The following is a 25,158-nucleotide window of genomic DNA, read 5'->3' as shown; positions in this document are numbered from 1 at the left end:
GATTAACTGGAAAAGGTTTCCAGGTCTGTGGGCTGTTTGCTCTGACAGTTTCTCTTGCTAACCAGAAACTTTTTCATTTCATATGGTTCCATAAATTAATTATTGGAACAACTTAAAGAAATTACCCATTTTCCAAGAACTAATTGTATCCATCACTTGTTAAACCTTACTTTGAAGTCCACCTGAAATATAAATGAGGTCACTCCTTCACAGGGCACTTCTAGCATCCACCTCTGTCCTCTTTATATTTATTTTATATTTATAGTACTCTGTTTTGGTGGATTATATGTAACTCACCTCTACTAGGCCATCAGGTTCAGTGTTTTATTCCCAGCAAGTAGCACGATACCTAGTCTGACTAGTACTTAATAAATATGGTTTTTATTAAGAAATAAAATCAGCTATTTTATGAATTGGATTTTTAAATAGAAAAAAATCTATGCATAAAAAATGCATAATCTCATTGCCATGGCCAAGGTTCACAGTCCTACCTCTTTATAATTTGTGGATGGTGAGACATCTAGAATTTTCTACAATGCATTATGTTTGGTACTTAAGATGAAGAAGTCCTGTGTCAAAGCTCCTCAGGGGAGGGGGAAAGAACCTTAAAAAACACACTAGTTTAATAACGTTACTTCCTTTGGGAAATAAGTGATTATACTATAATAAATCATAAAACGAATACATTTTTCATATTGAAAACTTTAACCCACAAGTTGGTACAACTTTTAAAAAACTTGCTCACAAGATCAGCCCTGTCTACAATCTAGTGTGTTCACAAAGCTGAATGAGTTATCTAGCTATGCCCATCAACAGCCTTACCAATCTAGGACAGACTGACAAGCAAACCTCTTCTCTTCTTGTCTGTAGAAGACAGCCGAGTGCCTGCTTTACAGTGTAAAGGACTCAACCACAACTATATTCAGAGAAGGCCAAACTTTAATACTCGTACTGAAATTTTCTGGTGGGACTAAACTTACATTATGCAGTATGCTTAATTCTGTAAGTAAAATCAACGTATGAAGTATTTAACTTTCATTTTAGTGTTATAAAGAATAAATAGAGGTGTACATCTCCACATACACACTCACCCCTGCGGTGCTAGATATCCAACCAGGTTCCTGCCCACATTCTAAGCAAGTGCTCTACCACAGAACAACATTAACAACCCTAGACAAAAGTCCGAAAGGTAGATCAATCCAGCATGTTAACTAACGTGATCTACGTCTCATTCTAGGAACCGTTTTTAATTCACCAAATCTATTATATAAGTTATTTTCAAAAACGAGCATAGTTCCTATTTGTTGGCCTGCTTTTTAGTAGTAGCATGATAGTTAGATCTTAAAGGCTATGAAAGAAAATTGAGGATTTACTGGAATTCTGAAATAGTTATTGAGTTAAAGAAATACAAACTCAAAATCTAACATTTCCTATTTAATCCTTTCAATTGGAGCTATTCCTAATGGAAACAATTCAATGAATTAAAGTACTAAAACTTAGGAATTTAGGTTAATTTCTGTATTTTTAAATTGACAGTTGAGTTTAAGCTGTTTTATTTTAAGAACAAAATGTATTTAGACATAATAATGTAAGACTTAAAAAACACCTTTTCATTCTAACCTCTAGAAAACCCTATCAGTCCCAGAAGTAATGCACTGAGTTGCTTTTATTCCTTCTTCTATGGGTCACATCGACTCAGATACTACAGAGAAAGAGCCAGCTTTTCCACCTGTCACCAGAAAGGACTCTAAGTCTCAGATGCGATATCAGCACTACTCCTGCAGTCAATTACCAAGCTTCAAAGAACAGGGCACTAGGATTTCAGAATTTAGCACAGGACTTCTAAAATTAACATTTCTCCTAGGCCTGTTTGTCATATGTTGGCAAACCAAACCCTAAGGGAGACAGTGGAAGGTGCTTCACGTTTTAAAGTACTTAGATGTACAGTTGTAATAACTAAACAGAGTCAGTCCCAAGGGATTTGGACACTACAGTATCAATGACTAGCTCTCCTAGCCATTTTCATGCTATGGACCAACAGAAGGAAAACTGAAGTCTAGGTCTCATTTGAGTGGAAAAACAAGGTAAACTTCTAAAGAAACTAATCTAAATGCTGTCCAGAATATAACATTATCAATTATAGAAATTAAAACAACTAACGGATTCCCTGATAACTAAATATATCTACTTTGCTATTTATAACTGCTCATCTGAAAGTCTTGAGAAATACTTAAGAAACGAACTTTGCAGTAATTAAACTTTTGCATATCATGAATGAAAATCTGTTAAAATAAAGAAACAAAACAAGAGAGTAGAAAAGAATAGAGCCCAAGTTAAAAACAAATAAAAACAAACCCCTTTTTAAGGGAACAGGCAACTGGAATAAGTGTCATGTAACTGCTGACTATTAAAATAATTTAGGAAATCATTCCTAAAAAGTTATTAACAGTAAAAATAAACACAGGATACATTTGCTTAATTTAATGCATGATAAAATTTATCATAAAAGCACAAATACAACCTAATGAAAATTTGTGAAGTGGTTAGCAAAAGCCAGTGAAGTTATTAGCAAAGTTATTGTCTTAAAAAAGGAAATAGTTGTTTTCAGTATCTCTTTTCTGAATTTATTAATTTAATACCTTCAAGTACATCCACAGCTGTTTAACTAGTTTTCTGATTTATGCTATACCATGTGTATATCATAACTGTCAACTGTTTGAATTAAGTATTCAAAGTATTAATAATATAATATTGAGCAAGGTTTAATTGACTTTTGAAGTCTGCTATAAATATTTTTTTCCTATTTGGTCAATACTCATTGATGGTACAAAGGATACAAAAACCCAGTGAACAAATGAAAAACTTTAGACTGTAGTAAAAAGTTTATTCACTTAATTCATAGTGCTTATATCAAATAATTTTAGAAAATTGAGGTAGATGTAAAACAAAAAGTAATATAAGTCACATGGTTTATTAAAGCAAATTCTGACCTATAATACTGATACAACAATGAACTAATTAACAGAGTGAAATATTACTTAAGGAAAAAAATTAAAAAGTCAAGAAATCTTAAAAAAAAAAAAAAGGAAAAAGAAAGAAACAAATGTATTTAATTGGGCAGTGGTTGAGTACACCTTTGATCCCATCACTCAGGAGGACGAGGCAGGCAGATTTCTGTGAGTTCAAGGACAACTTAGTCTACAGAGCGAGTTCAGGATGACAAAGAGAGACCCTGTCTCTCGGAAAAACAAAAAAGGAAGAAAGAACGGAAGACACACACACACACACACACACAGAGAGAGAGAGAGAGAGAGAGAGAGAGAGAGAGAGAGAGAGAGAGAGAGAGATCTTCACTACACTTTGCTAGTATATGTATATATTCATTCCCATGGAGATAAATGTATTTACACATAACCCAAATAAACTTTATCTCATTTCTCCTTAAACTATAGCACTTTGGTTATCAAAATAAAATGTGTAATGAGGCTGAACTATTGAAAAGCATTAACATTGACTATCTACATTAGAGCATTTTTATGTCATATACAGCCTTGAACAAATACAAACCCTGATAAAAAGAAAGCAGCATGCCAGAGATCTCTGAGGACAGCGCCAACACTGTAGGAAGCGCCTGCACCATGGCTCTGGACCACGCCCTCCTGGGTGTTATCTGTCGTACTAGACCCATCTCCTTCCCTATGGACTTCCAAATGGGCTGCTTTTCTTAATTTCCTTCATCAGAAAAGATCAAGAGTGGAAGGCAGGTTAAAATTTCCACAACCATTTTCTCAGTAGCACATTCCAAAATGCACAGAACAAACACAGAAGCTTATTAATATACAATGAAGTTCAAATGTCCTGGACAGAATTTAAACCATCGATCAAGTGCATATTTCAAGTTCAATTTCTATAAATACAAGGATACTGTTACTTGGTCATACTCACACTGACAGTCAATGTACACACTATTATGTGGATTGTACTGGAAAGATACTTACAAAAGCATTCCTTCCCTATGTGAATGTTACTTCTCTGTAAATGAAGAAAACTTCAGATTGGAGAGAATTATATGCTAATTAATAAGCAAAGTTATTTACCTAATGTAGATATTACCTTTCAAAAAGGAGATGGACTTAAATCTCCAAACCTAAACTCCAAATATTACAATGTTTTAGCAATAATATTCAAAAGAAGTATTGTCCCAAAGCATTTTTATTGTTTTTTTTTTTTTTTTTTTGGTTTTTCGAGACAGGGTTTCTCTGTGTAGCTTTGCGCCTTTTCCTGGAACTCACTTGGTAGCCCAGGCTGGCCTCGAACTCACAGAGATCCGCCTGGCTCTGCCTCCCGAGTGCTGGGATTAAAGGCGTGCGCCACCACCGCCCGGCTCCCAAAGCATTTTTAAAACAGAACTGCACTGTGCTCAGGAGCCAGTGGGAAGACTTACTCTATTGACTCATCAGTAGGCACTATCAAACAGCTTCAAATAACATGCAATAAACAGCCGTTTTTTTCTTGGCTTTATTTTTGCCAAAGAATGTTAGAAACAGAAGATCTTAAGCAGTAGAATTTAATTCATTCCACCTAACGTTTGTCTCCTATATTGGTAATGCTAACTAGAAATGAACCTCAAGAAAAACAAACAAACAAAAATGACTACACAAGAACAGACCCCACAGACATGTGACACTATTTTTCACATACAGAAAACTGGTCATCTGGCAACTGGTTATACAGCTTAGGTTTTATCTGAAAGAGCAACTCTGTACAGTACATTATATTCTATGAAGCTAAGAGCAGTTAAGAACAATCCCAAGGGCTGTAGAGGCTTCAGCGGTTAAGAGCACTTGCTGCTCCTGAAAAGGACCTAGGTTCAGTTCCCAGCACCCACATCCAGAGGTTCCCAGCCACCTGCAACTCCACCTCCAGGGGATCTGTTGCCTCTTCTACTCTATGGGCACCTGCATACATGGGTGGGCACACACACACAGACATGCACACATGCGCACAGATAAAACCCCAACAACAGATCTCTAGAGAGACGGCTTTGGACACGCAGTACCTTCTTCTTCTACCGCCTGCGCTTAGAGGAGGCTTGGGTGTTCTTGTCGAAACGATCTGGCAGTGCACAGTCCCCAAGAGCAGCATCAGCCATACCGGCCCAACGACTTCAGTGAGAGGAATGCCATGTGGGCTGGGGGCAGACCAGTACAGCACTACTGCAGCAACTGCAGAAGGAGAGGGGGACAGTGAGTTACAGATCTGCAGTCGCTTCTTCAAAACTTTAAAAACTGTTCTTTAATACTTCGGACTAAATTCTTTTCCTAAATTTAAAATGGTACTCCATGTTGCCAGGAGTGGTGGTGCACACTTTTAAATCCAGCACTCAAGACCAGAGGCAGGTTGATCTCTGTAAGTTAAAGGACAGGCTGGTCCACAAAGTGAGTTTCAGGTCAGCAGGAAAATACCATGAGATACTGTCTCCCACACACACACTACCACCACCACCACTACTCCATACAAGCTCTTTAGACATTTGCACTGCCCACCCATGGCATTGAGTAGTAAATACAATCTTGGAACAAGGTAACACTTAACACTAAAATACACACACTCAACTTTATAATGACTGTATGAATTCAAATCTAAGGTCGTTTTTGGTTAGGTTACAATAAAAAAAAATCACACTAATTTCAAGTACATTTATTCTGTTACACATAATAAGAAGTCTTTTAGTAAGTATCTAATAAAGCTACAAAAGGTTTGGTTTCTAGCCCCTGAGAGAGGGCCTTGTGTATCTCAGGTCAGCCAGAAACTAAGCAGACAAGGATGACCCCGACCTTCCAAGTCTCCTGCCTCTGTTCTCTGAGTGGTGGGATCACCGGAGTACACATTATTCCCAGTTTATGTAGTGCTGCGGATCTAACCCAGGGCCTTGTATTTGCTGGCTTCTACCACCCAAGCTACATGTTCTGCCCCATTAAGATTTTGAACACAAATAAACTTGTACATATTTCCCAGGAAAACCACTAACCCCTCATCAATGTTAATCATTCCAACAAACAGAAGAAAGCCTGTTTTTCCCTTCCTACATTCCTTAGACTTCCTGGACATAAACCTTTACAGGCTTATGTTGTGAAACATGCTTATTTCTTTTACTTCACACACAGATGCAATTGTAGGTTGCCACAATATTAATAACTCTGGGCAAAGGAGCTTTATTGTTTCTTTTAAGATATTATTTATTACATTCATGGGCAAATGTCATGATGTGTATAATTTTAAAAAAATAAAGTGAATATTTATTTTAATAGATAGTTTCCTTAACCTTAAAATATATTTCCTTAAAATCCTAAGACAGAGAGCTAGAGAGATAGTTCAGCAGTTAATAGCACTTATTATTCCATGAAGAAGACCACGTTCAATTCCCAGCACCCACATGGACACTTACAACCATCTGTATGTAACTCCAGCTGAAGGGATCCAACACCCATTCCTGGCCTCTGTAGCACCAGGCATGCATGTGGTGCACAGATATGCCAGCCAAACATTCATATACATAAAGCTACAAATCATTTTAAAAAAATCAAAAGACCTAGATAATACTCGATGAAATTTTAGAAATGTCATACTGTTGTGGGATGGTCTATATGTCAAATTGCTCTGATTGGTCAATAAATAAAACACTGATTGGCCAGTGGCCAGGCAGGAAGTATAGGCGGGACTAACAGAGAGGAGAACTGAGAGAACAGGAAGGCGGAGGGAGACACTGCCAACCGCCGCCATGACAAGCAGCATGTGAAGATGCCGGTAAGCCACGAGCCACAGTATAGATTTATAGAAATGGATTAATTTAAGATGTAAGAACTAGATAGCTAGAAGCCTGAGCCATTAGGCCAAACAGTTTAAACAATATAAGTCTCTGTGTTTACTTGGTTGGGTCTGAGCGGCTGTGGGACTGGCGGGTGAGAGAGATTTGTCCTGACTGTGGGCCAGGCAGGAAAACTCTAGCTACAGTCATACAATATATTTTCACAGGAAGACTCTGTAATAGAACGCTGAGAGGCAACACAACAGATTTGTGGCCATGGAGTCATCATGCTTAGATTTGAACTCTTGGTGACTACATGTTCTGTGACACTATTCATGGGAGAAGTGAGGTCTGAGTTTCATTTTTCAAGTGCCAAATCTATATAGCTAAACACAGTAACAGTCTTTCTATTCTGCTGGGCTACTGTAGACATTAAATAAGGATCTGAGAAAGACTTTTAAGAGTTTTTGGTATAAATGAAAGTTTTGATATAAGGATAGATCAGATCACAGTGGTAAAAGGCACAGAAAAAAACATACTTTATACAAGAAAAATTAATTTGCAGAAGTGGTATTAAAAATAAATAAACAAACAAACAAATAAATAAATAAAAGGATGTGCCAGGCATGATGCCCTCCAGCAACAATCTTAACTCAGGAAGCTAAAGCCACAGTTTACCGTCAGCATCAGCTACACAAAGACAAGTGTGTATCTACGTGTGGGTGCAGAAGTTCTCATCTAATTAAAATCCTCTCTTTCTCTCTCTCCTCCCCCACTCCTCATACAGTGTACACGTGGGGTCAGAAGACAACCTTGGAGGTTGGTTCCCTCTGACATGACACCATACAGGAACCAGGCTGTCAAGAGTTGGCTACAAGCCCCTTGTCTGCCGGGCCATTTCACCAGTACTCAAACATTTTAATATCTAAGTAGTTTATAGGTAACAGCAACCGTCACTTCACTGCATAGGAACAGTTAGTACATGTTTACATCAAAGCTTTAATAATCACACAAACACAACAGCCTGAGAGTTAAAAGCACATACATTTCTGTTAATTATACCTTGAAGAAGATAGAGGACGAGAAGCCAGGAAAAGATGACCTTTGATGTTACTTGTAACCACCACCGGAAGAAAAAGGGAAAAAACACAACTCGAACAATCCCTTTTCTAGTCAGAGAAGTCCAGGGACTTTCAGGCTTTGCCTTAGCAAATGCAGACCCTGAGAAAAAAAGTAAAATACAATGGCACACTCTACCTACTATTCTTTAATTTCACTAAAGAAATAAATTCAATGTTTGAAAAACAACAAATGGTATATAATTTTATTCTATGACTAAGAAATATCTACTATGAGACAGCAGTCATTTGCAATCTTACTCATTATGCAATCTTACTCATTATCATACTCAAAAGACACCTTGAAGATGATCAGCTGAGATAACAGGATTTCCTCCACATTTCATAAACACAGGACTTACTTTAATTCATTAGGAATTGTAAATAATAAGGAGGTGGAGACGGCTCCCCAAGTGAAGTTGAGGTCTGGAGCTCAGGTGTCTGGTCCCAACATAAAGACCTGGCAGTGAGTGGCCAACTTACCCCAGCACTCTGAAGCTGGGCACAGGGGATGCCTGGCCAAATGGACCAAGTCAGCAAGTTCTATCCCATCCATTCTTAACCTGGGGTTTGATCTTTTGGGGGGGGTTGGAACGACCCTTTCACAGGGGTTGCATATCAGATATCCTGCATATCAGTTATTTACATTATAATTCATATGAAGTAGCAACGAAAATAATCTTAGGGTTGGGGATCAGCACAACATGAACTGTATGTATTAAAGGGTCACAGCATTAGGAAGGTTGAGGACCACTGCGCTAGGCTAAGGGAGAGACACTGGCTCAGTAAATGAAGTGGAGCCAGTCCAGGAGGTCACCCTCCAGCTTCCAGATGCACATATGTGCCTTACTCCAGTACCCAAGACACAGAGGTGGGTGACTCTTGGTGACTCTAAGGACAGCATGCTCTACACAGTTCAGTTCTACCAAATCTAACCCTGTTTTATTTTCATTCATTCATTCGTTTATTTGTTTTGAGTGCTGGGATTACAGCCATCTGCCACAATACTCAGCTATAATTTAAATTTAATATTATATCCTTGCAGTTTTCTGTGCAAACGGGAACTGCTATTCTTTTATACTACTCCTTGAAATTATATTTCAAGGTATGAAAGATACACTCGTGTTTCTACTCTCTCTTATTTATGTTATTCCTGTCCTCGTGAAGGCTAGAATTGCCTTACTTCTACAAAGGTACCTGTCTACACTACTCTGAATTGTCTCTTCAGGACCAGTGCTTCCTTGCATTACACATTTACTTGTCCAGGACTTACCCCTCACGAGATCAACATCTATGAGGTCTGGTTTCACATATGCTGTTTTCTTTGGTTTATTCCTTAACCCCTGTAATATATTAAAAGCAGTATTTGAATTCTACATGTGTTTTGTTTAAATCCAAAATAGCAAAAAGAGAACCAACTTATAAGAGTTTCAATTTAAAACAAAATCTTGAAGTAACATATTAAGTAAAAGATATATTATGTTACAAACAGAACACAATTATAGCATTCTAATAATCTTTGTTTTCTTCCAAAAGGAATGTTTGGGGATATGTGTAACATGCAAAGCCTGTTTACTATGGACAGTAAACTTCCAAATCAAAGACTGCCATATACCAAGCAAGTGTGAGCGTACAGCCCAGGCCCTATATGACCCACCCTGGGGACTGTCGGCTTTAGACTGCCATTAAGAAAGTAGTGAGGCCAGGTGGTGGTGGCGCATGCCTTTAATCCCAGCACTCGTGAAGCAGAGCACGGCAGATCTCTATGACTTCCAGGCCAGCCTGGTCTACAGAGCGAGATCCTGGACAGGCACCAAAACTACACAGAGAAACCCTGTCTTGAAAAACCAAGAAAAGAAGTAAGTAGTGAGGCTGTGTGAGGAGTAGTGGCCCCAAAGGCACTCAAGATGCAATGCTGGGGGTGTTGCTGAGGACAAGACTGGGATGTACATTTATCAGCAGATGCTAGCATGTAGGGTGACACCAGCAGAGACCCCAAGTGGATGATGTACATCTCAAGACTGCCAGTCATACCTCAGACCATAATGTCACCTCATTACCTCAGAACTAAATACTATGATCACGAACAGGGGGCAGGAAAACAGCTGTCATAAATTGAATTAATTTAAAATTGAAATTGCCGGATTTTAATTAACACCAAATTTCTGCTATCACTGCAGAGTGGGGTTGGAGGTAAAAATTAGTGGGGAAAACGAAAGTATGGGAAAATAAATTACACTAAGTTAAGAACTGGATAAGCTTAAACTAAAGTCCTCAGGAACCAAGAGCTGAGAGATGACACAAGGGTTCAATTAAGAAAGCAACTGTGCAGTAGTCCTTTGATCCCAGCAGGTGACAATGGCCCTGAAGGTTAGAACTGTTTGCATACACAACAAGCAAGAAAACAGTGTAAGTCAGTTAGCTGACATGTCTAAACCCAACATACACCCTGAGTCAAGATGCAATTAGCCTTTGACCCCTTCCCATGGTCTGTCCATTTCAGGTTGTAAGCTATTCAGAGATACAGAACAAAACAGAGAAAGATAGGTTCTGCGTTAACAACAGAATAACAGTATTTTTATACAGTTGATCCTCATGTTTTCAAGTTCTGTAATTGCAAATGCATTCACTACTATTTATACTCTAAAATACATATTCTCTGTGTTTTTGCCCTCATTTGACATGTGCAAAGTGGCAATAACAACAAGCAAAAACAAAAACTCCACAAGTTTTTTAAGTTACCGAACACATATTCCCAACACAAAGCAGCATCCTGCCTTCTTGTCTCAGTACTCATTGCTATAAACAACTGTCCTCCTGGCAGACTGATCAATATTGTTCATTTTTGTGTTTGTTGTCAATTCTGTTGTGCAAAATGAACCAAGCACAAGGTTTCAGTGTTGTGTAATGTTGCCAAGTGTAAGCAGGCTGTGCTGTGTCTTCAGAGAAAATGAGTCAGGTATTCTCCTAAGGAAACTGGTGACATCCATTACTAGAGTATCTGTCTGTGAGTTCATCTGTCGACAGGTTCCCATGTACCCAGGCTGCCCCTGATTTGCTACAAAACCAAAGCTGACCTTAAGTTCTTGATCCTCCTGTCCTCAGTAATCCCAGTGCTGTGATTACAGGAGCCCCATGATCAGCTAAATAAGTGGTGTCTTTAAGAGAAGCGTACATAACAGTGTGCGCTGGCCAGCTAACTAACAGTGTTGTGACCAGGGGCCCCTAAGACCCGCCAGCAGCAATCATTCAGTATTCAAACATTCAGTCTTCATGACTCTCTAGAAAGTGCCAAAATAATAACAAACATCCATTCTTCATTTCATTTTAATGCTACCATTTTAATGTTACCAATGTTAACAGATTATACACATTCTCAACATTTTCCAAACCGGAACAGTGATTCTAAAACTGCACATTAATATAATTTCAATAATAAAGCACTAACTTAATTTGTACAAAATTTATATAGACACCTTTATTAGTACAAAAATCTGATTCTTATTAGAGAGACAGTAAGTTGTCTTTTTCCCATAGGGTCGTTCCTATTCTTATAGATGTGTGAGTCATCTCCTGGCTTATATCTTATGATTTGATCTCAAACTATATTGTACAGCCACCCCACAACTGCCAGTTTCAATAAATAATCCACCTAGAGCTAATGTGGTGGCACACTTTTAATCCCAACACTTGGAAAATGAGGCAGGGGGATTTCTGTGAGTTTGATGCCAGCCTGGTCTAATAGTGAGTTATAAAGGCAGCCAGGCATAAACAGTGAGACCACGTCTCAAAAATAAAAATAAATAAAATCCACTTTAAGGTAGCCTATAAGAAGATGTAAAGGGTTTTTTTTTTTAATCAAAAACGTTCACCAAAGGATTAATAATTTTAGTCACAAAAATGAAAGATACTATCAGCAAGGTATGAGTATTCATAAAACATGAGTTTAATTAAGCAGACATTATAAAATGGAAAGTTTAAAACTAATTTGGATTAAACCACCTTTATATAAACTAACATGGCTTTGCGTACTAACTATAACTGGGTGTTCAGTATTAAGGGTGCCTGCCTGGCATGGGAGAGCCTGAGTAAGGAGAACAGGCAGGAAACTAGCTTTCTGAAAAAAGCAGGATGAAGTCCTTATGAACAATGAAAAAGTACAAAGAAGTACACACGTAACTTAATCCTCAAGAATCAAAGGCATTCTTTATTATGAAACTGACAATATATTCCCACAATGCAACGACTTTGGTAGCAGAAATTTTTGTACTTTCTTTAAGCTCCAAGTATATAGACAATGAGATTAAAAACCGAATAACATTTTAGATTATAACATGCTTCTGTTCGGCAATCTAGACTTCTTGTGTATAGAAATACTATCACATTTATATTCTATCAAAGACACTAATACCAGTTTCATTTCCAGACCTTTAGATTCCTCTATAAATGACTTCATAAACTTTTTGTTGAGATTTCAAAAGCCTATTAGATACTGAGAGAAAAAAAATCCTATATTAACTTTGGTTGTATGGGTTTTTTGTTTGTGATACGTACAAACTGTACATAATCTGATGCCTACAATGCATAATGTTTAAATCATGGTAAATATATCTGTCTCCTCACAAGCTGATCATTTATTAATGATGAGACTATTCAAATCCTTTCACCTAGAAGGGATTTTGAGACACCATACATTGCTGTTATTTACAGTCAAGACAGTGTGCAGTAACATTCCTGAACTTCCATGTATTTTCCTTGTCTTTCCCTGTCCAGCCTCTAATATCCACCATTGTACTTTCAACCTCCGTAATCAACGCTTTAGGCTCATGTGTGATGAACCTGTGCAGTTCGTGTCTTTCTGTAGCTAGCCTATTTCACTTAACATAGTGAGGTCTCTAGTGAGTGTGCTCTAGGACAATGATCCCATCGGCTCACATGTTAGTGAAACTGTTTGGGAAGGATTAGGAGATGTGATTTGCTGAAGTAGATTCAGCCTTGATGGAGAAGGGGTGCCACTAGGCTGAGCTTTGAGGTCTGAAAGGCCCAAACTACACCCAGTCTCCTCTCTTCCTCTCTCTCTGAAGCAGAATCTTGCAATATATTTCATTCTCATTTTTTTCTTTATCTCTCTCTCTCCCCCTCCCTCCCTCCTGCCTCCTGCCTCCTGCCATCAGATCAGGATATAAGCTCTCAGTTACTGCTCCAGCACCATGCCTGCCTACCTGTAGCCACGCTCCCTGCCATGAAGATCATGGACTAACCCTGTGAAACTTAAAAAAAAAAAAAAAAAAAAAAAAAGCCCCCAATTAAATGATTCCTTTTCTAAGTTTCCTTGGTCATGATTTTTCATCACAGCAAGAGGACAGTAACTAAAGCTAGCTCTAATTCAATTAATATGGTTATAAGTTGTAAGATGTAATTCTGTCTTATGGCTGAATAAATATTCCACTGTAGAGGTGAGCCATCACTGACTGTTGGAGACTTAGCTTTCCACTTCCTAGCTATTGTGAAGAGTGCAGTACTAAGAATGTAGACTTGGACATTTCCTTGGTATACTGACTTTATTTCCTCTGGATTTATAACCAAGCTCAGAATAGCTGGATTATTTTCTGTACTGACCATACTAATTGACACTGTCACAGCAGTGTGCAGCAGAGTTCTATTTTCCTTCCGCCTTCTCGGCACTTTTTTTTTTAAACATCCCTATTCCCAGACTGAGGAATGACACAGCTCTGTAACTCCTTATTCATTTGCCTATTCCACCTCTTCTTCTCCCTTTTCCTCTGCCTCCTCTTTCTCTTCTTCTTTGTTTAACATTGATTTTAATTTTGTATATATGGGTGTTTCTCCTGCATGTAAGTCTGTGTATTTTGTACATGCAATGCCCATGGAAGCCAGAAGACCGTGTCAAATGCCCTGGAACTGGAGTATGCTGGGAGTCAAACTAGAGCCCTCTGGAAGAGCAGCTTACCACCGCTAATCACCATCTCTATGGCCCCTTCACTTTGAGCTCTTGACACCTCACCAGACTGCCTGCTAATGGAACTCCCATTTTTCCTTTCTTCTTCACATACTCATTAAATACTGGCATTTCTCAATGTTCTGTTCTTGGTCATTTTCTTTCATCATTCAATGAAAATCTATTTATTTATAGACTCTATATGATATACACAATACTCAATTTATGTACACATAATACTTATTATATACAACATACACATATGCCTATACATACACAAATGTTATATACCAAGGACTCCCAAGAACTACCTGGCTATTTCTAAAACAATTTTAAACCTCTCTTCCAATATTTTCTGTCATATTATCACTGCCTTAAGGAATTTATAAAAATATGATTTTAATTTTCTGCTTCAAATCCTTCAATGACCTCCCAACTGTTATAAAGTCATGGCTAAATCCCTGGGTTAGTTTTCAAACCCCTTCATACACTGACATTTGTCTTTCTAGCTTTACTGTTAACCACCTCCACCACTTCCTCAATCCAATTGCCAAAGCAAATTCTCAAGGGTTCCTTACTCGGTTTCCTCTCCCTCACTCCCTTCCTGAATATTTTCATATGCCCTTCATCTGTCTGGGATGTCTTCCCTTTGACTTCCAGAACATGTCAAACTCCTCTCAGAAGATGTTTTGCCTATGAAATCTTTCCTAACCTCCTCACACATCTTCCTTCTACATTACCCTATAGAGACTGAACACATGTGCCTATCTCTTCATTGATTTTATCCCATTGACAATAAAATACCTGGCCAAAAACACTAGAGCTTATTTATCTTTCTGTCCTTGTGACCTTTAATCCAATTTTTAAAATATGCCAGATCTTTGCTAAATGAATGTAATAATTCTTCATAAAAAAACTTCAAAGGTTAAATCATTAAGTATGGAAGAATGATCTCCTCTTTCATAGATGATATGGTCTGAACAGCAACAAATCTTTTGAGCAGATTTTTAAGTAACTATGGACTGTTTTTAACCTAATATAAATATTTCCATATTAAACAGAAAATGGCAAGTAATTATAGTAACATTCTCTAGTCTCAAATTAAATTTAGCTCGTGCAAAAACATACTGATTAGTATCTTAGCAAATGAAAAATATATAAATTTTATTATCAAACAAAGAATGCTGAGAAACAACAAATTTAGTTTTAAAACCGTTTTTTTTTCATGCTAGCAAGATAGTCTATGAGAATATTCAAACAGAATAACACAAGTAGTCACATGTCCAAGAGGAAAACGCCTGCTATAAAAGCATTTGAATTAATATTCTATTTCCTAAAGCCTTTTAAAATCCAGCAACTCTTTCTGCACCCAAGCCCCTCTGTTAGTAGCACCGAACAGCAGATCTCTATCAGGTAGAGCAGCGTTTGCACAGTCTCACTCAGGCGGTAAACACCCTGGAACACTTACCAGTTCAATAAACTGTACAGAACAGTGACAGCATCAAAGAGAGGAAAAGCAAACTACAAGTACAAGGTGACAAGTGAAAGGGGGAAAGCTGGCAACAAGATAATCATTAGAAATTAAACTAAAAAAGGTGGAACATGCTAAAAAGGAAAACAAAAAATTAAAAGAAGACTGAAATCATAGGTTTCTCTCTTAAAAGTGCAGATAAAATAAGTATTAACTAATATGGTAAAAATAAATGAAATGGCAAGTGACTGACAATTTATAATGAAACAAAAGTTGTTACCTTGATTTCTCTTTGTTCAACAGATTTTTCCCATATTTGTTGATCATAGGCTCCAATCTATGAAGACAGACAGACAGCACTGTGTTAAATGGGCATTGAGACGCCAGCTCTTCAAAGTCCCAGGGTGCTCACTGAACACACACTGGCTCTGTCACAGATGTCAGAGATCAATACTGTGTTGCAGTGGTTCTCAACGAGCTGCTTGGAGAATGACCAGTATTAGCATCATCTTTGCAATTTGTTAAGAGAATGGAAACTTCCAGGTTCACAGCAGAATTACTAGATCAGAAATATGGGTGTAAGGTTCAAAAATCCATCTAAGATAATACTGAAATTTAAAAACCATGCCCTAAAGGGAGTCCTTCAGTTTAAATAAATGAACTACCACAGTGCTAGTATAGTCAAGAAAAAAAAAATCTTCCAAATGACAAATTCATAAACATGCAGATCACAAAGTTGCTTCTTTTTGAGACTGGGTCTCACTCTGTAGCCTAACTGGCCTCAAATTCACAGCAACCCTCCTACCTTGGCATCCTCAGTCATGAGACTATAGATGTGAACCACCACACATGGTTTAATCAGTAAATAAATTGGTGAAATGGGTGAACAAAACACAGCTGCTTGTCTGTTACTATTAGACTGGAAAGTTCTTCGAACCCCACTTTGACCAGGGCATAATGACCAGCCATTCTTTAGTGTTCTTACTCAAGTTACTTGCTTAAATCTTGTCTTTAGTTTCCACTTAATTCCCTGTATCTAAAATAACAAAAAGACAAAGACCTTAAATTGGTCACTGTGGTGCTTTAAAAGAAAATGGTCCCCAAGGGAGTGGTACTACTGAGAGCTGCGGCCTTATTGGAGGAAGTGTGTCTCTGCGGAGTAGGGCTTTGAGGTCTCATAGATGCTCAAGCCATGCCAAGTGAGACAATTCACTTCCTGTTACCTTTGGATCAAGATGTAGGATTCTCCAGCACCACGTCTGCCTGCACACCGTCACACTCCCAGCTGCCATGCTCCCCACTATCATAATGGACTGAACCTCTGAACTGTAAGCTGCGACCTCAATTAAATGTTTTCCTTTATAAGAGTGCCCTGGTCATGGTGTCTCTTCACATAATAGCAACCCTAACAAAGACAGTCATACATGCAGGCAAAACACCCTTTCACATAAAATAAAATAGCATAATCATTCCAATACATCAAACATTTTGTTGAAACAGTAACCCAAACTATTAGAGAGTTACATAGTAATATTTTTAAATGACTGTTTTCTAAATGTTGTTTTCATATGCAAAAGAATGCCTAAGTTCTTTTTTAGAGAACACTGTTTTGCTTCAAGGTGATTCAAGTGCACAGACATGGAAATAACTTTTCCACAACCCTAAAATGAGAGAAAATAAAAGCCAATGCCTATGCAAATGTATTCACTACTCAGCATAACTTAAGACACCACCACCAAATAGCCACAGGTTCTGCAGAACAGGAAGAAGAAACCCTGTATAAAGCAGTATATAAAAGTGGGTGGCTTCTTGAGATACTTCATAAAAACAACAGAAACCCTAAGAAAAGGATGGGTGGGGGATTTCCTATTACAAATTCCTAGGATAAAATGGGTTATTTACAGGAGAAACTTTTATTCACATTGATGGGGAGAGAAATAGCAGTTTCCACTATAATACAATGCTGTATAGTCTTAGAACCACGAATCAGGAACAACTTGCAGAGCTGAACAGTCCAAAAAAAAAAGACAAAACAGGCTTCTTGGTTTCTGTTTTACTAGTGACACAGAAACATCTAGAAGTCAACAAACTTGATAGCTGTTTCTTTTTGTATTTCTGCTGTATAAAATTAAATGATAAGGTCGAGTTCAGCTACAGTTGTCCATCAAAAATCAGGGAGATATTAGCTATGCCACTGTTTTGATGTCATACAAAACCTAAAAATAATTCAATGCAACCTTTATGAGGATAGAACAGGAATCTTATTCAGGAAGCACTTCTTCAACTAAGAAAAAACTTAAGTGGTTTTGATTTTATAATCTCATCTCCTTCTTCACTGTTTCCCTTTGCTTCCCCCTCAATGCCTCCAGTGCTGGGATTTGGATCAGACAAATATAAATCGAAATAAGGCTTTGTTTCTCAAACATCAGTAAGGAACTATTGGATGGTTCTAAAGATGCCCAACCACATATCACAAGTAATGTTTCATGAAGGAATACATTACTTCCACATTATAAAAGCTATTGTGGAATAATCTTTCTGTACACTGTGAAGATGTGTTACTTGGATTGGTTTAATAAAAAGCTGAACAGTCAATAGCTAGGCAGGATTTTCAGGGCAGAGAGAATGCTGGGAAGAAGGCAGAGATGCCATGATATGCAGAGTGAGCAGGATGGGCACCTCTGAGATGAGGTAATAATGTCATAAGGCAGAATGTAAATTAATAGAAATGGGTTAATTTAAGTTATAAGACCTAGTTAGAAATATGTTTCAGTAACATAAGGCTTTTTCATGACAATGAGACACATCTGCTCCTGGCAGCACCAATCTACTTTAGAGAAGATGATGGGCATCAAAGAAACTCCATATGGAGTTTGCTTCCTTTGTGGCAAAAGTAAGCTACCGGGCAAGAAACTGCCATTGCCTCAACTGCTGACAGTAGTACGCTGTCCAAACTGGACAAGCGGGACACAAAGGAAAGCATCTGCCAAACTTTGCCAAGACAGGGTAGGACAGTCCTTCAAAACTCCAGCTTCACAGAAAAGTCTGTCAGATATTCTAAGCCTATAGGCTAAAGATGGATGCCCTAACATTACAGAGGACCCTGGGGTGACTGCCCAGACAAGCCAGATGTCTCTGTCATTTCTTAGTTTTGGAAGTAGCTTACCCTGCACTTCCTGTTTACTCAAGTAATATTTTATCCTGCTTGGGTCTTTGATGGAGCTGAAGACTAGGTAGTTATAGTTACAGTTTTCCTTAGTTATGATAGAAGAAAAATTAGGTACAAAACTTTGGACTCATCAAGAGAGGGTAGATAATGGAGTATTTTCTCTAAATTTGCCTAATACAAATGGACTGGACATTGTAAATGTAATTCTTACTTGATAATTGTTCTGTATATCGTTTCATTTGTTAAAGTTAAAACCTTTCCTTTCTATTCAGACAATACCTGATAATTGTTCTTACTGTATATAGTTTTACTATGTGAGAGTTAAAACCTTTCATTTCTATTTAGACAAAAGGGGAAATGTTGTGGAATAATCTTTTTGTACACAGTGAAGATGTGTCACTTCGTTTGGTTTAATAAAAAGTTGAATGGCCAATAGCTAGGCAGGATTTTCAGGGCAGAAGGAACACTCGGAAGGAGATGGCCATGAGGCATAGAGCAAGCAGGATGAGCACTCTGGAGATGAGGTAATAAAGCCATGAGGTAGAACACAAATAATTTAAGTTATAAGAGCTAGTTAGAAACAAGCCTAGGCTATTGGTCAAGCTTTCATAATTAATAGTAAGTCTCCATGTCATTATCGGAGAACCGGCAGTTCCAATAAAAAGGTATGACTACAAAAAGCTCCTGGAATCTTAATTCACTCTTGTAACCAATAATTTTGTCTTATGTCTAATACAGTAAGCAACTTTATCAACACTCCTGCACTTCCAGAGATATCTAAATGAAGTATGCTGGGCTGTGCTTTTTTTTGTTTTGGGGTTTTTTTGTTGTTGTTGTTTGTTTGTTTTTAACCAGAGCTGATCTACTGTCAGCCTTTTGCTCCCAGGGCCCACACAAGCATTTTGCCCTCTACAACTTGATCCTTCATCTACAATTTCATGCCTTCAACAACAGGTCTAGTAATCCTCTCTCTTGCAATACTTCCCATAGTGGCAGCAAAAATAATTATATATTCTCATCCTACAAGTCTCAAATCCTAACCCTATGAACATCACCATTCCTGGAAGTGTACATAGCCATTGACTTTGAGAAGACTCAACCCATAAGATACAAAATTCCTCTTTGGTGTTTTCAATCTCCAGTATGGTCTCATCTAATTTATTTTCCCTTTCCTCTTATTTTTATGAACAAATGTTGAGCTATTCAGTGGTGAAAATCAACAAAAACAAAACAAGAAAAACAAGGGTACAGCCACATCCTTAAATCAATACAGAAACAAAAAGAAACTGAGATAAAGAATTTATACTAACAAAAAGATTAAGACTGAAATGAATATTACTGAGACTCCCTGACCTACTGATCTGCAGCTAACATACTGTGATATACACACACTGTGAGTATATACCACAGATACAAACTACTGACCATTCCCAACACCTATGGAAAGAACAGCACTTTTCCTTGCTGCTTTATACTGACACTGTATTTTTGCCCACACTCCATATACTACTGCATAAATCAGTTCTCAAACCCAGGTCTGCTGAACTTCAAAGTAATATGAATGAATCATCTAAGAAAGGAAACATGTTTCCCAAATCGATTCCCTTCTACTGTGATTCTCAAGTTTTGTATCTTTCTACACACAATAGAAACAAAACACAAAAAGAAGTATGAAGAAGACAGAGAGGGAGAGGAGGGAAGACTGAGAATGCAAGAGATAAAAAGAGAAAACCAACAGGTAGAAAGACTGCCTCTACTTAGGGATCTGCAAGATCAGCTCTGTCTCCTACAGACAGTTTGAAATAAAGGATGGGATCAGACATACAAATGTTAACGTAATTAGGTGACGAAATGGGAAACAGGCACCATTTATGAATTCTAGAAAAGGGTCTCTGAAACACAAACTGAAAAGCTTCTTTTAGGAGTTGAATTACTGCTTAGGTCACCACATTCAGAAGATAGGCAGCTGGGGAGTATCCAAAGGAATAGACAGCGTTCAGCTTGCAAAAGGTCTACTATGTAAAGACTGGGTGCCTAGATAAAAGACTAAAAGTTCATAAATGAACTTAAGAAAAGTAGAAGGAAGCCCAGATTTACAACTTTTAATTGCCTAATTTCTTTAATAAACAGACATACTAAACTACCATACTCTAAAACCCTTTTCTCCTAATACTACTATGCTCTTATTTTTCTGAATCTCATTTAAGAAACTGAAAAGCTAGTTTCTAATTCTCATAAATATCAACTGTTACACAAAAAGATAATATAGACAGCTCAAATCCCTCCCTAGCTTAACCCTCTTGATAAATATTAGATAATTATGTTTATATTTGTTTGCAAAAATGTATCAGTTAAATCCATGTCAAGAATATCCCAAAGACAAGTGAAAAATTCAAGAATGTCATGAGGGGGCTGTTGAGATGGCTTACTGCCAAGTTTTCACAACCTGAGTTCAATTCTTGGGTCCCTAAAATGCAGCTTGTTGTGCCTTAATGATCTATAAGTTTAATGAAAAAGAAAATCAAGGAGTTAAGAATAAAACATAAAGTTACAACATAAAATAATGGATATCTGAACAAAATATTAAAACACCAACTAAAGAAAGCTATCACCCCAAATTATGTTTGTCCTAGTGGACATTTTAAATTTTTTACAAGTACTTTCATTCATACTTGTAAAGTATTGTAGCTTAAATTAATCCATTTCCATTAATCTATACCTTGCCACATGGCTCATGGCTTACCGGCATCTTCACATGCTATTTCTCATCGTGGCAGCTGGCAGTGTCTCTCTGACTCAGCCTTCCACTTCCCAGCTTTATTCTCCTCCTTGTCCCGCCTATACTTCCTGCCTAGCCAATGGCCAATCAGTGTTTTATTTATTGACTAATCAGCAACACATTTGCCATACAGAACATCCCACAGCACTTCCCCTTTTTTTTCTTCAAAAAGGAAGGTTTTAACCTTAACAAAGTAAAATTACACATAATTTGGGAATTTGGGCGTAGCTTCTCTTACTACTTTCTGCTGGAGGGGGGCGCTGTATCTTATGGGGACACAAAGAAAATTTTAGGATCATGGAGTAGTCCATGGGGCTGTATCGTCTGAGCCAGTTGCCTTCAAACCATTTTGGATGTTGGATCATCTGGGCCATGGTGTCATTGGAGACCTTTCAGGGGGTCTTGGCTGGTCAAACCTGATGTATCTTAATCTGGAACAAATCCATAGCCTCTGGCTTTCTGTGGAAAAAAAAGCAGAGTCTCCTTTCCAAAGCAACATATCCTTATATCCAAATTTTGAAGTCAAGGTACCTTTAAAATATACATTTTGGCATAACTCAACAGCTTTTACAATCAAATGTTTTTCTGCAGTTAAAAGTCCCAAAGACAACACAATCCAGATTCTCTGTGTAATATTCATCTTTACGTGGCTTATTTTTTATATTAATTTTACTGTCTCTTTAAAGACTTTATTTTTTAAAACTATGTATGTTTCTATAACTGTATATATCACCTTTTTTGTCTCTTTCAAGCCTACGTATATTTTACACACATTGTAAACTATTACATCTGAATCTGTCTTATTGTGAATCTATTGCTTTAAACTGCAGCAGCTGTGGCTACTGGCTCTGCCCACCTCAGCTTCCCAACATGGCGGTGGTTCATTTTCCACCAGCTCTGGGAGCTATCATGGGTCTATGCTTTTATCCAAGCAGCATGTAGCCCAGAAACTTTTTTTGTTTTGTACTAGCAAAGGCTAAATCCACCACGCAGCTTAATGTGCCACTTGCAGAGGCCTCATTCCTGCCAAACTGCAGGTCGAGCGCGCACACCAGAAACCCACAAGTAGCTCAAACCAGCAGCTGCCGCTCATTTGAGAGAGACAATTAGGAAGCTGTTTTTAGCTCCGTTTTAGAATCTTTTTTCTCAGTTTTTAGGTGGAAACTCTTGCCACCACGTTGGACACCATTTGTAGCTAGAGATTTGTCCTGACTGTGGGCCAGGCAGGAAAACTCTAGCTACAAAGTACAAAGAGGGAACAGTTAATAGATACACAGAGTCACTAAAATTGAGTACATTCAGATAACTCTCCATCCAGAGTTAACAGGATCTAGTTATTCTAGCTTTTAAAAAATGTTTAGCTCTAAAATAGAAGCTCCCAAGCTCTAAAAAAAATCTAAGTTCTTCACAATGCTTGTAACTATTGCCTCTCAGACAAATCTAGGAATATCTGAGCTATGCCTTCCTTTCTCAAAGGAGTCAGTGTGTACGCCAGACACTTGGGTGAAGAAGTTGAATCATGTGGCATGATTCACTGTGAAACATGACGATGATGTCAGACCAAAAGGTGTGGTCCGGGGAAACCACACTCTTGCAGCTTCTAACTTGTGAATGAGTAGTTATTTCCATGTTTGTTTTTAAGCAAATCTCTGACTCTTTTGATTCAATCTTTCTTTAAAATTAAAAAAAAAAAAACAGATAAAAGGCAGAATCATAAGTTTTCAACATGATTATTAGGAATATTCCCCTGGGCTAAGTTGTAAAGGAGCTTGCTGCCAAGCTTGAGGACCTGAGCTCCATCCCTGAAACCCACATGCTGGAAAGAGAACTGACTCCCACAAACTGTTCTCTAACCTACACAAACATGTGGCAGTGAATATATGTTTCCCCCAATAAATAAACAACTCAATTACAATTTTTTAAAAATCCCCCTATAATTCTAGTACTATATGGAAGGTAATGAAAGCAGGTAATTACTCAAATACACTCTAATTGTGGAAATAATTCTAAATTATGAAATAAACATTAATTCTACATCCTGTAAACTTCTATGATTTAATTATTGTTTATTTTTACAACCAGTCATCACCAGGGTTGTATCATAACAAAAGGTATTACTACAGAAAAATAGAGTTGGTTGACTAGAATGCAAATAAAACTTTTTAAAAAGATCCTGAAATCTTTTGGGTGGAGAATGACTTTTTTCTTCAGCCAGCAAAATGGTTCAACAGGTAAAGGCACTTGTCAAACAAGTCCAACATGAGTTTAATTCCCAGAACGCAGGTGAAAGGAGAAGACCAACTCCTGAAAGTTGTCCTCTGACCGACACACACCACTACATGCATGTCCACTCACACAAAATAAAAGTGTGTGTAGAGGGGCGGAAACAAATTCTAATCAACAGATAAGAAAACTTCATTAACTACTAAAAATTCCATTCGTTCTAAATTAATTAAAACCAATAAAAATCTTCCCACCATCATCCAAACCCACACCCTTCCCTGCACTAACCCTAAGACTAGTATATGCTATTATATATATAGTATATGGTACAGGCCACAAAAACAATCTATTTACAAATCATGACCATATTCCTACAACTTAGGAAGAACCAGTCAATGATATGGTGAAACACTGACTCAAGTTTTGAAAAAAAACTTTGAAGAATAGTTTTTAATATAATGAAGAAAAATGATTATTGGAGAATTTGGCTCTATGGAGTCACCACTAAAGAAAAAATATTCAGTCATAATTAAAACAAAACCAAATAAACACTATCAGCAAGGGATAACATCAATACAACATTTATGAGTAAAACAGAACTTAACAGACATAAGAACAATGAAGGGAATTTGTGGCTTAAATACTAAGACTACACCAGTATCCTTAATCATGACATACAATAAAAAAAAGGTTTAAAAAGAACAACTAGAAATTATAACCAGAATTCAAGAAAGTGGATAATATAAAAAGTCTGTAATTCGGTAGCAAAAGCTATGTGTTCATATGTTATACTGCCTATTTGATCATCTAGAGAAACTAAATAACTGGAAGAAACCAGGAGTCTTAGAAACCAGATAGGTAGGTATCTGATGGCAGGGTGTGTGTATGCATGTATGTAAATTCCACTGCTGATCCTGGGGCATTAAGTAAGCACCCCGCCATCAAATACCTTACAATACACCTGTTTCTATACACGTAAGATAGATACAGTGTTTAATCTTGATTGATTCCTCTCCCCTGGCCCCCGAACTTCTCCTGGACAATTCACTGCTATAGCAAATTGGATGAAACAGGGTTATGGGAACTAAACCCAGGGTGCCAGATCCAGTGGAAACCCAGATACGTGGGAGGAGTCAGGCATAGCCTCTCCACGGGATGTGAAAGGAGACTCCGAGGGAGGGCTGTCAGCTTGTCTGGAAGGAAGGTGATAGTGAGCTAGCACAGATGCCAAGGTTCAAGAGCGCACGGAGGGCACACAGGGGTGAGAAAGGTGAAGGACTGCAGCCACCAGCCCGACGAGGACGAAGTAGTATCTTCACAGAGCGGAAAAGGGCTGAAGCAGGGACTGACTGAACACAGGGCACTGATGTCCCAAGGTCCTGAAAATGTTCCTATCTGCACAGAAATCTACCTTGAGAACTAGTAAAGAAATAACTGTAGTTTTAGAGGTATTGGAGACACAGCTCAGTAGTAGAGTACTTGCTCGGTATGCACAAGGCCTTGGGTTCAATCCCCAGTAAAACACACACACACACACACACACACACACACACACACATTTTTAAAGGTCATTTAGTAAAGTGAGAGTATTTTGGTGTATTACATTACAATAGAATTTTTTAAAATAAAAC

General features: G+C 37.8%; 1 protein-coding gene across 4 annotated transcripts in view; it reads right to left on the bottom strand.

Annotated features, from left to right (window-relative positions):
- The window catches only part of Phtf2 (putative homeodomain transcription factor 2), a 115,544-nt gene that overhangs the window by 34,484 nt on the left and 55,902 nt on the right, over positions 1-25,158 (bottom strand). For all 4 annotated transcript variants that reach the window (XM_052719457.1, XM_052719459.1, XM_052719460.1 and 1 more), the window contains exons 3-7: positions 15,637-15,693; positions 9,200-9,269; positions 7,871-8,029; positions 5,060-5,225; positions 3,568-3,732 (exon numbers count right to left, since the gene is read on the bottom strand). In XM_052719457.1, the coding sequence (XP_052575417.1) occupies positions 3,568-3,732; positions 5,060-5,225; positions 7,871-8,029; positions 9,200-9,269; positions 15,637-15,693 (617 nt within the window). The remainder of the gene's footprint in view (positions 1-3,567; positions 3,733-5,059; positions 5,226-7,870; positions 8,030-9,199; positions 9,270-15,636; positions 15,694-25,158) is intronic.

This window comes from Peromyscus californicus, unplaced genomic scaffold, assembly GCF_007827085.1.
Source record: "Peromyscus californicus insignis strain IS unplaced genomic scaffold, ASM782708v3 Scaffold_6__1_contigs__length_162567912, whole genome shotgun sequence".
NCBI classification, from domain to species: Eukaryota; Metazoa; Chordata; class Mammalia; order Rodentia; family Cricetidae; genus Peromyscus; species Peromyscus californicus.
The sequence above is the reverse complement of the archived record's forward strand: the minus strand, read 5'-3'. Positions and strand labels throughout refer to the sequence as shown.